The 12888-nt window shown below is 39.3% G+C and overlaps 1 protein-coding gene across 1 annotated transcript; it reads right to left on the reverse strand.

The window, feature by feature from the left end:
* Positions 1-7725: 7725 nt before the first annotated feature.
* On the reverse strand, positions 7726-12161 carry LOC129829934 (DAZ-associated protein 2-like). The gene is made up of 4 exons (XM_055891967.1): positions 11928-12161; positions 10924-11042; positions 10553-10795; positions 7726-10295 (listed from the first exon to the last, which is right to left on the reverse strand). Exons 1-4 carry the CDS (start codon positions 11938-11940, stop codon positions 10167-10169), a joined length of 504 nt encoding a protein of 167 aa, XP_055747942.1. The 5' UTR covers positions 11941-12161; the 3' UTR covers positions 7726-10166.
* Between the last annotated feature and the right edge of the window lie 727 nt (positions 12162-12888).

Raw genomic sequence — 12888 nt, forward strand, 5'->3', positions numbered from 1 at the left:
ATTTAACAAGTGCATTCGCGAAAAAAGCACTGTCGTTGCAACAATGTACCTAACCATAAACATCAATGCCTTTCTTAAAATCAATACACAAGTATATTTCTTTTAACCTGCGTATTTAGTTAAAAGAAATGCATGTTAGTAGGCAATATTAACTAGGGAAATTGTGTCACTTCTCTTGCGTTCTGTGCAAGCAGAGTCAGGGTATATGCAGCAGTTTGGGCCGCCTGGCTCGTTGCGAACTGTGTGAAGACCATTTCTTCCTAACAAAGACCGTAATTATTTTGCCAGAATTGTACATAATTATGACATTCAAGGTTGTGCAATGTAACAGCAATATTGGGGTTGCCACCCGTTTGATAAAATACGGAACGGTTCCGTATTTCACTGAGAGTAAACGTTTTGTTTTTGAAATGATAGTTTCCGGATTTGACCATATTGATGACCTAAGGCTTGTATTTCTGTGTGTTTATTATATTATAATTAAGTCTATGATTTGATAGAGCAGTTTGACTGAGCGGTGGTAGGCATCAGCAGGCTCATAAGCATTCATTCAAACAGCACTTTCCTGCATTTGCCAGCAGCTCTTCGCAATGCTTGAAGCACAGCGCTGTTTATGACTTCAAGCCTATCAACTCCCGAGATTAGGCTGGCAATACTATAGTGCCTATAAGAACATCCAATAGTCAAAGGTTAATGAAATACAAATGGTATAGAGAGAAATAGTTCTATAATTCCTATAATAACTACAACCTAAAACTTCTTACCTGGGAATATTGAAGACTCATGTTAAAAGGAACCACCAGCTTTCATATGTTCTGAGCAAGGAACTTAATCGTTAGCTTTTTTACATGGCACATATTGCACTTATACTTTTTTCTCCAACACTGCTTTTGCATTATTTAAACCAAATTGAACATATTTTATTATTTATTTGAGACTAAATAGATTATTTATGTATTATATTAAGTTAAAATAAGTGTTCATTCAGTATTGTTGTAATGGTCATTTTACAAATATGTGTATGTATGTGTGTGTATATATAGAAATTGGCCAATTTATTTGGTATCAGCTTTTTTTGGTGCTCTAATCATCGGTATCGGCGTTGAAAAATCATAATCGGTCGACCTCTAATGCTCATCATTTTGGAATAAGATGTTTGACTTTTGTTCCTGTAGTGTAGCTAGCTGGCTATGATGCACTACTGGCTAACGTTACTGGCTTGTGTTAGCTAGCTAGCCCACTGGCTAGTCTAGCGAGCTAGCTACTACCTTCACAAACAAGACATCGTGGAACACTTTTAGGTAAGTGGCTTTTTTTGTATTGTCATTTCAGAGGAAGGTGCATTGAGGGCTACAGCGATATTACAATGAGGGGATTTGATTAAGCTGGCCGGGTTGGTGGAAATTGCACCGGATGAATAGTCATTGTTTTGAAAACCGGCTGCCTCTCGGGTGTGAGCCGGGATCGCCGTTCAAAGCTCACTGCGAAGTCTGCTCAAACAAAAGTGTAGTATGTCAAGAACGTTGAAAATCAAATGTTTTTTTGTCACATGCGTCAAATACAAGTGTAGACCTTACTGTGAAATGCTTACTTACAAGCCCTGTTCACATGCAAAGTGTTTTATCTTGGTTAAAACTAATATGTTATTTATCTGCCTTCACAAGTAAACTTAGTTTGAAAATGTTAACATGTACTTTGATGGAAAATGTATGTGTCTGAACGATGAACCATGCTGTCTTGTTGACAATATGACCTGGTGGTGCAGATTACTTTTCAATTTGAGCACGGCGCTCCTTCCTCACCACTTTTGCCCATTCACGTCACGTCACGGGCCATAGCCCGGCGCACCCCGGTCCAGCTTAATTAAACTCCCTCAATTTAAGAGCAATACAGATTCTATTAATATTGTAGTCCTATGATCCTCCCCCACTGAGTTTGTCATTTTGTTTATGGCAAGTAAAGCTTTTGTTTGAATGCCAGTAAATAATGTCAACGTTGCAGTATTTCATTATTATAGCCCATATGGGACAGTACCAGAGATTCTAAGTGGGCAGATGATCTGATATGGACTGGAATCAGTGATTCTTAAGAGTTCCTGTTGTCTGATTTTAAAATAAAGCCTTTTCTATATTAGCTCATTTGCCCCAGACATGACAGTGTGCCTTTCAACTAATATATTTTGTGTTCCAACCCTAAGGAAACTGATGTCATTGCTGTGTACGGGACACCCCAGCAGGTTCTCCAGCAGACGCTGCCCCTCCTGTCTTCCAGATGCTGCTGCCCACCATCAGACAGGTTGGAAAGCAAGGGCTGCAGGGGCACCAAAATGGCTGAAAGATGCCCCACACCACCCGTGCTATTATACCTCATTGAACTGTAAATTGAGTGAATGATTGGTTATGACATGCACTAAACCAGAGAATACAGTTGTACTATACAAAAACAGTAGGATATGTGAATTTAATTGTGACTAGTGCACTTATCATGAGTTGTACATTGATCATCTGTGTTTTAGATTTCCATCCATTCTAATCTTTTAGCATAATTTGCCCTCCTTTTTTCACAGGCAGTTCTGGCTGAGGACCTGTCTCCATAGCTGATAGAAACTAAGAAGGAATAGCAATATTTCTAACTTTACTGATGAGGAAGAGGGTAGACTTATGTTGTCGCTGAACTGCTTGAAGTGTTCAGTTAAAATTACAGTGCCACTTTGTTACCACTAGTGACATGTTCTGTAAGATGTTAAAAAAAATAATAACAATACAGAAATGTTCTTGCTCTTCAATGAGGTTCTGCCAATCATATGTTGGAAACCTACAGTATTAACTTTTTTGTTGAACACCAGTGATTCTAAGAATAACTGTTACTTGTAAGACAATGTCTCCATCACAGGTCACCAAGGGTACAGTACGGTGTATATCCTTCATAAAACAATTTGTGATGGTTAATTTTGCATGCCTCATTTTCCAGTCGACATGGAACAAATCAATATGCAATATAGTTTTACCTACAGTATGACTCGCATAACCAACTCAGTGCCCCTGTGGTTAGTGTCCTCGCTGAGATTTAAAGGTTGGACAGCTCTATCCCTGGCCTAGTCATACTAAAGACTGTAAAAATGGGACCTGATGCATCTCTGCTTGGCACTATAGATAGATAGATTGGGGATAAGGCCATGCGAAAGACTAGCATCTTGTCCAGGGGATGTACCCCTAGTCGTAGACTGTTCTCTATGCTACCGCAAGGCAAGCGGTACCGGAGTGCCAAGTCTAGGTCCAAGAGGCTTCTAAACAGCTTCTACCCCCAAGCCATAAGACTACTGAACATCTAATCAAATGGCTACCCAGACTACTTGCATTGCCCCCCCTCCCTCCTATTTTACGCTGCTGTTACTCTGTTATTATCGATGCATAAGTTACTTTAATAATTCTACCCTCATGTATATATTATTTCAACTAACCGGTGCACCCACTCATTGACTCTGTACCAGTACCCCCTGTATATAGCCTCGCTATTGTTATTTTACTCCTCTTTAATTATTTGTTACTTTATTTCTTATTTTTGTAGGTCTTTTTCTTAACTGCATTGTTGGTTAAGGGCTTGTAAGTAAGCATTTCTATGTAAGGTCTACTACACCTGTTGTATTAGGCGCATGTGACAAATAAAATTTGATTTGATGGTGCCATAACATATGACAACCGCAGTTTTTGTAAATACTGTCCCACCAAGGACTAACGTTAATGGCCAAAGGGGCCGTTCTCCCTCGCTCTCTGTCACTGTCAAATATATGTATTTTATTTGTTTAGACCAGAATAATTTTTTGTAGGTTATGTCTCTGTTCATCTCTTAAATGTGTTGACTTGCCTCACCATGGCTAGCTAGCGTATCTAACCTAGCTAGTAGCTAACAGTGGACGCTCCTGAGGGGAGGACGGCTCATAATGTCTGGAACGGAGCGAATGGAATGGCATCAAACCATGTGTTTTTTTTATTTGAATTTCTTGCTCACTGGCTGTCCTAGCCAGCATAGCAAAGATTATCTACACTGAGTGTACAAACTATTTGGAACACCTTCCTAATATTGAGTTGCACCCCCTTTTGCTTTCAGAACAGCCTCAAATCGCCAGGGCATGGATGACAAGGTGTCGAAAGTGTACTACAGGGATGCTGGCCCATGTTGACTCCAATGCTTCCAACAGTTGTCAAGTTGGCTGGATATCTTTTGGGTGGTGGACCATTCTTGATACACAAGGGAAACTGTTAAGTGTGAAAAACCCTGGCAGTGTTGCAGTTCTTGACACACTCAAACCGGTGGGCCTGGCACCTACTACCATACCCCGTTCAAAGGCACTTAAATCTTTTGTCTTGCCCATTCACCATCTGAATGGCGCACACACATAATCCATGTCTCAAGTCTTAAAAATCCTTCTTTAACCTGTCTCCTCCCCTTCATCTACACTGATTGAAGTGGATTTAAACAGGTGACATCAATAAGGGATGATAGCTTTCACCTGGATTCACCTGGTCTGTATGCCATGGAAAGAGGTGTTCCTAATATTTTGTACACTCAGTGTGTGTGTGTGTGTATATATATATACGGAGTTATTCAGTATATAGTACAGTTTTCGCCTCTTCCTATCTGATCTAGAAATACTAGAAGAAATTAAGAGTATTTCTGTCTGAGCATAGCTAGCAAGCCCAGGCAACCACTTCCACCTCACATTACCAAAGCACCGCCCACCGTGTTTGACAGGTCTAACACACATCGAAAACGCAAAGGAGCAATGAGGAAACTAAATAGCAAAATTAAGCATTGATTGATTTATAGAATTTTATTGATCATTTGAATTTTGTCACAATTCATGCAGTCACAAGGAAATTACATGAGAAATGATTGGTAATTTAAGCTTTTACATTTAATTTTTAAACGTGTCGGTGTTGTACTGGATAGTACTGTGGAAATTAAATATGAAACACTTTGCTATTTATTTTTCAAATCAGCAGGCATTATGCATACTCAATCATGAAAACGATAACGCTTAGAATTTTGTCAAATGCATACCCATTTAGGAAAAGGAATTAGAAACACAGATTTATAATTTGCCCATTTATATTTTTTTATATTGAATAAAGCCACTAATAAACTTCCATACACACTAACTACCGCCATAGATTTTTCAACTAACCTGTTCTTGGCAGTACTTTCATCGTTCTCGATTCAGTGAAAAAATGTATCTTAGAAATGTCAACAAAAAAAAGTATATTAAATCCATATTTTGTACCCTGCCATCTTAGCTGCTGCACATCTAGCATTTCCCAGCAGCTTTGCAGGAACTACTAGTTTTTATGCGGCACGGCCAGGTGTAGCATTAGATGACAGTTCGTCACACAGTGCAACCAAAACAAAGATCTACACACATGCAAGAGGCATATCTCACTCGATACAAAACATGGATTTAATAGCTTTCTGAATTTTCTATGGTTTTTGTAGAACCACCTGCAACTGGAAACTGACATTTCTAAGATACTTTTTTCACCGACTCGAGTTTGAAGATTAGTTGAAAAATCTGTGGTGGTTTGTATAGGGCTTTCCTGCAAAGCCCAGTAATGCACACAAAAAATATTTGGCTGTACGCCAGATAATGTGATTAATGTATCTACAGAATTTAGTACTGTGTTGGTTAGGAATACAGTCCCTTTTATGTCTGAGTTTGTGTGTTGTGTAAACAATGACTGTACTAAGTACTGTACTTTTCATTTGTTCCATAGCTTGTGAATCTGACATCAATCACCATGACTTCTATTCCCATGACGGGTAAGTGGGACGTCCTTTTTTTTTGTGTTAGAGAAATGCCATTTTATATGGCACTTATTTCACAAAGAAGACAAAATACAGTTATTTGAATTTTGAAGTCTGTGTGTCAATGAAATACTGTAACCATATTTTCCTCTATAGAGTTGATGACACCCAACCCTTTTTCATGACGGCTCTGTCTTCTGATTAAGGCACTGCGTTATGTCAAATAGATTTCAAAAATTAAACATGGGCTGGACCTGAGTTTAGCCGTTTTGTAAGCAGATTACTGTGTAATAAAATACAGTTCAGATTTCCCTGTATTGAGAAAATGATGCAGTTTCTCATGTTTATACTAGCACAGCCTACAGTATGAAACGGATTGTTTGTCATGTTTTATGTCTTCAGCAACAGAGATGAGACCTACATCGCTTCCCAGTCATACAGACTCCTCTGTCATTGGAAGTAGGCCTGATTTTATTTTAACTTTTCTTTTCACTTCAGTATGATAAAAACAAAAATGTGCAAAACCCTATGTTTTAAAAGTAGACTCCACAAAATGATGTTGCCACGAGTAGCACCGCAGATAGAGATAATAGAGATGCAGGACTTCACTCTCACAGAGTATATGCGCATGTGCGGTTTACGTTCTGCATCTACGTCATATCACTGAGTCTACCTTTAAAGCGTATGCATCTATCCTTAGCTGAACTTCTGTCCCTATTCTAAAAGCATTTGACTCTCTCTCCAGTTGTCATCGTACTTGTTCTACTGACGCTAGCTGGCCTGGGTTTCCTTCTGTACCGGTACTTGTGCCATAACAAGGGTGCCTACAGAACCACAGGAGAACCCGCCCCGGGGGAGGACTGTGATCTGGCCCACGGTGACATTGTAACTGATGAAAAGAAGGAGTACTTCATTTGAACTTGATGACAAGGAGGAATGTGACGAGAACTGTGGGTGGGTGTTTAACAAAATGTTCTCTGCCAAACTGACAGGAAATAGGAAAATGATCTACCAAATCTACCATATGTCTGCAGAATTGAAGACCTACATAGATTTTACCCAAGAGAACACACTATCACGTATAAGCACATAAGCTGGGCAAGCGATGAGATTAATTAGTAAAAGTGTGTGTGCACATGGATGGTTTCACAATTTAACAGTTGTGTGCAAGGTAAGAGAACTGTTTAACACTGGTGGATGGAGGACTTCATGAGATTCTTGTGGGGGAATGTCTAAGATGGCATCATAAATATGCTTTCTTCTTTGTCATATAATTGTTATCTGCTCCCCATGTGTCAACTCTGAAGGGTTTTCATTTTCTGGTTGTATTGGTTAAAAAAAATATTGTCCTGGGGGCTAAATGGGAAATTGTATTTGTTGGATCAGTAGAAGGCACTGATTTTTTTTCTTCTCTTATGCCATTATACATAATTTACCAGTTCAAAACTGGGCAGCTAAATGGGAAATGTTGTTTTGTATCTGTTACTATTACCAAATACACCATCTTGTGTTTGTATGATCTTACTGAAGTATCTGCCAAAGGCAGTAAGTGGCATGACAGACCTCAATTTGAGACTGCAGGTCTGACATGGCAATAAAGCTTGTTAGTTTTTAAATCACTCAGTGTTCAATGTCCTTAATCCAGCTAGCTATAAGCCATAGGTGTTTATGCACTAAACATTTCTTCCTCTTACAATTCATACAGGGCTGCTTGAGTCCTAATGCATGACACATCTGATTTTATAAATGATGGAAAAGCACTCGGAACAGGTAGCATTTCAAATTTCCAAAATATCCTTTATTCTAAATTTTTCACCTTAAATGTTATGTTTAGTATAAAAAGTTAACTGCACCAGAGTTTTCTTCCAGACGCATGTCTCAATAAACCAAAGTGACACTTAGTAATCTTAAAAGAAAGTACTGTAGTCCATCAAATCACTTTTAATACATATCCATATTATAAAAATGTTAGAGAATCCCTGAACTATAAATGTCCATAAATCCTTCAACAGAAACTTTTATTCCACACTGGCTGTGGTTGGCATGGCATCTACTGGTAAGCATTACGGTACATCATATTGCTAGGTCTAAGCTGCGTTACAAACATGAGTCAGGTCTGGGACAGAAAGAAACTAAACAAAATTGTATGAGCCTTTTGCTTACATTTTGAAAGCTGTGACCCCTTTATAAACTGTATGATGCATCAGTGTGTGTTTGGGAATGGGATACACATTTACAGCTGTGCAAAATGAGTGACATGACAACCATGTTTGGAATGGTAGCTAGTCATGTGATCAGTGTAACCAAGAGCAGATGCAGTCTGATGATACATAATGTGCAAACAGGTTGCATGCTAGGCTAGCAGGTTTCCAGACAGCTGATGAACTGACCAAAGTAACCTGGAATTCACATTTCAGTGAGGACTACTTGTTTTAATGAGGGCCACAACTATCAAATCTAGGCTATTAAGTCGGATACCCAGTGACACATGAATTTTGATCATAACATACAAGACATGAGTTGCATTACATAAGGAAAAATAAAGAAATTGCACTGAATGTTAATGTTTAAACCAAAATATCAAATTCTTGAATCTAGGCGTTTTCACAAACTGGATCAAACCTAGTGTTAGATATGACTTAAAGGTTCTACGGTAGTTCAATTAGCAGCGCACGTAAGTGTATTGGAAAAGAAACAGTTGTGTAAGCTCGACTGATACAATGCATATTTATTAATAAGAAAATGTATTCATAAATAATGGTGTGGCTTAACACTACAATTAACAAGTCGGGCAAGGGGAACCATATGCAAGTGATTTGCTGCAGTCTTAAAACATTTAGGAACCTCACCCTTTTGGAGTGAAGACACTTCAATGAAATTCCTTCAATAAGTTGTACAGGAAAGAGTAGCCTTTGCCTAGAGCTGTATTTGCAGGTTATTAGCATTTGTACTAAAAACAAGTAGCAAAATCTATCATTTCCAAAAGTGTACATAAATTAAATTGTGGCATTTCTATAAAAATTAGCAATGATACATCTTCACAAAATTCAAAGTTGTACAGAGCAAAAGTGCAAAAAGGCATGCAGAACCACCTAGTCGCAATTACATTAAACAACATTTAATCACCCCATTACAAAATACAGCAACAAATGCCAGATCAAAGGTCTTAAGTACCTTCAAACCCATCATCACTGTTTGATATGTTTCCTTTTAATGTGCCATATTTGAATTATTATAATTAAGTCACAACCAAACATTTTGTAGTGCAATCTAGACCATATCTTTGTTACAACCATCTCCGTGGTTATACTTAAAGTAAGTAACTAGTAATTGATTCAAACAAATCACTTGAAGATGAGACAGAAAATAAACAAACTGGTTATATTTTAATTGAACCCGCAAAGGCTTCATAACACTGCAGCCCTTACAACCTACTGATCTTAGCAGGTTATTCTACCTTACTTGACAGTACTTTTTTGTGTTTTAAGAACAGGTCGTGGGTGCCATTATTTTACTTAACGAAACACTGGGATGATGTTCAACTCTGGGTATCCGACTTAGGGGAAAAAATTACAGCAAAAATGTAAAGCCAACCAACTCTTTCGATGATCCAAATCTCAATTTGGAAAATCACACTGAATTTCATTCTTAAGTATTTTAAGTTAATTCGCTTTTATTTAAGTCACGGTGCTGTTTGGCACCCGATTATGTTCATCTACAGTTGCCCAAGAAGGTACAGTAAACCACCATGGCATGTAATAGTCTGGTTAGAATTTTGTAATCCATTCTTGTTTGTTTTGGTTCTTGTTTAACATACCAGTATACTATTATACTACAATCCGGTGGCCGGAGAAACTGATTTTTAGATAGGCCTACTGGGCATATTCAACATGCCATGCAACAGCAAAAAAAAAAATCAAGTATATGTGATGCACTGCTTGGATCATTAGCACTCTTTGTGAGGAAGACATGAGGCCGAGTCCAAATAAACATGAAAAACTGAAATAATAAAGTACAAAAATGGTGAAAGTTAAGAGTTTAGAGCAATGTCATTCACTCAAAAAGAAAATATAGCCAGTAACATATGAAATGTGTTTTGACTGAAGACAGCAGCACTATCCTTGTAAGGTCAGGGAACCGGTTCAGAAGCCCAAATTATGAATTAGTAATTAAGACTTGACTCTGGATCAAAAGTGGAGTACTGTACCTTTTATCAGGGCTCTAAAGTATTACATTCCGTTAAGTGATATCAGTATTGTGGCATGGCCAAGCAGCCCGAAAGGGGTTGGCGGATGGGACAGGAAAGGGAATCATCATTTTGAATGAGGGAGAGGAGTATGGGGAGAAGTTGTGGCAAATGCTGGCTGTTACCAGATGGTGTACCCACCATTGGAACCACCCATGAAGAAGTTGTTCTTGCGCTGTGTCATCATGACGTTGGCACCCTGCATGGCGGCCAGCTGAGCTGCATTAGGCATGTGGCCAGGAGGTGGGGGCTGTGATGTGTTTAGGTGAGGGAGAAAGAAAGTCATATGCATGAGTAACTTTACCAATATCTGTTACTCAACAACACAGGCAATATACTTGGCTCCTCCCTTGTACTTATGGTAATCGATGACTTTCCCTCACGTGGTTGTCTAAGTCTTAAGTAGACACAAATTGAAAGGAAACAACAAAAACCAGCAAACACACCACCCACCAGGAATTGAGCTTGACACCCCTGATATAGCCTAGGTGTTTTGCAGATACTCACAGGGATGGAAGCACTGTTGCTTTGACCAAATCGAGCACCAGCATCATATCCTCCCTCCACTAGCACAGCGGAGCCAGGGGGATACATGGCTCCCATGGGGTAGTATGCCATGGGGACGTTGTGGCCCATTGGTCCAACAGCCATGGACTGGGGCAGTTGCATGTACATCTGAGTGCCAGGGTACTGGGCCATTTGCTGTAGCTGGCCAGCCTGAGATGGGTGCACATACCTGGGCTGATAAATCTTTGGAGTAATGGAAAGAGGATGAAAGGGGGAGTGTTAGAGACAGTCTGTCAGTGTGTTTGTATTGATATGATTGTGAATACTTCACAAAAGTAGATAACACATTTATTCCAAGTACAAATGGTTACCTCAGAGTATGCAGGTGGTGCATCTGTGTAAGGGGGTGCCTGAGGAGACACTTGCATTGCAGGGGGGTAGATGGGTGCACTGCTCTGCTGTGGGTACACAGCTTGCTGGGGATAGGAACCTGTGATACACAAAATAATATTATGCTATTATCACTACCAAGACTTTGTTTTACTCAAACGTCACACAATTGCAAAACATTATTGAATGCTAGATTGTTAATCAATGACCACTCTTCGTGGGGTCGGAATAAAGCTGATTTTTCCAGTTCAGGGATACAATATGGGCGTCACTAGTTAACACAGCCACAGTCATAAACACCGTTTATTTCTACAATTTATCTTCTTTAAAATCAGATTTAAAACCTAACCCATACACCTAACCTTAAATAAAAAAAAAATATGAAATTGTACGATGGACAATTTTGACTTTGTGGCTGTGTTGTCTAATGGGAACAATACAGTATTTTCAATCAAACTTCCGTTCCCACTGAAACGGATGTGGGAACTCCGCTCAGGCGTCTTTTTACGCCTGCTACATTAGGTTAATATACTACAGACCGTTCTAACAAAAGAAATGTACCTATGACTGGCTAACAGAACAGAAAAATACTTAATCAATATGATGATTACAGTTGGCTAGTCAGATCAATACAGTTAGTCAATTTACATAAGTGACTATGACAGGTCCTACTGTTAACTCGCTAACACGTTAGCTGAATAGTGTTGTATTCATGGTTGAGGTCAGAGTACGCGGCTACGCGCTAATTAGCCTGTAATTAACGCTAGCTAGCTAACGTTACGTATTTGGCAACATATATATAAGCTAGCTGGCTACTTACCGGTCGACTCTTACAATTTAAACAACTGTAACTATTTATCTAATTCATAATGAAAACACTAACGACGTCGGCCAAGTAGACCGCGCAGTCTAGCGTTTAGCTAACTAACGTTAGCCGCTGTTAGCTAGCTTATACAACAATGATTTTGGACGTTAGCTAAATTACCTTTGTTGTTCATTGTCCTGAATTGGTGTGTGGTTTTCTGAGTCGAAGACGATGATTCTGAAGTTGTATGTATTTTTCTATCAGGACCGTTTTAATACTAAAAACGGCGATAACAGTTCAGAGTTACGTGACCGTTCACTTCCTTGTTTTTCTCTGGATTTTCTGATTGTTGTGATGTGGATGCAGTTAGCTACGTAATGTAGGTTCCCTTCAATGGGGGGGGATTCGATTATCTGTCCCGGATTACCCAGTTTGGAGGTGTTTGCGTTGGATGAGCGTAATTGTATTCGTGTTGGGGCCGGGATGACTCCCGGGCGTGAGCGGTGAGCCAGGTGTGCCCCGTTCAAAGCCCACGGTGAAATCGGCTCAAAACAAGTGACATAGCCTAGGTTAGATTAAGCACGTGGAGTAATGAGTAGGATTCCTTGTTTTCACATGAAAAAGTGATTGCTTCTGATAAAAAACTGTTTTCCCAATGATGAACTCTAGTTTAAAAATTCCGACATATATTTTATGGAAAAGAGATGTATGTTTCTGGACGATGCACCATTGCCGCCTTGTTGACAACGTGACCGAGCGACGCACATTGCTGTTTGAATTTTGCCCGTTTACGTCACGGGCCATAGACCGGTACACCCCGGCTCAGGTCAATAGAACTCCCTCAATGGCTCCGCTACTCCCATTCAATTGGTGAAAGTGTGTGAGCTGATGTAAATTGTTTTACATTATTGAACTGGTTCAATTTTGTTGGTAGTGTAATATATTTACTGCATGTTCCATGGTATGAGAAACATGGGCACCTTTACTAGACCTAGATACAAACTGTTCGATAACATTAATGAGAATGAAAAACAAATATTTGCAATAGTCAGCAAGGAGCTAATCGTGGACAGTCGTGAAGATGCCTTCTCACACACACCAACACATTAATGAAGATGCCTTATTCACTTCTGTGTTGATG

The sequence above is a fragment of the Salvelinus fontinalis genome, chromosome 31, assembly GCF_029448725.1.
Source record: "Salvelinus fontinalis isolate EN_2023a chromosome 31, ASM2944872v1, whole genome shotgun sequence".
Lineage (NCBI taxonomy): Eukaryota > Metazoa > Chordata > Actinopteri > Salmoniformes > Salmonidae > Salvelinus > Salvelinus fontinalis.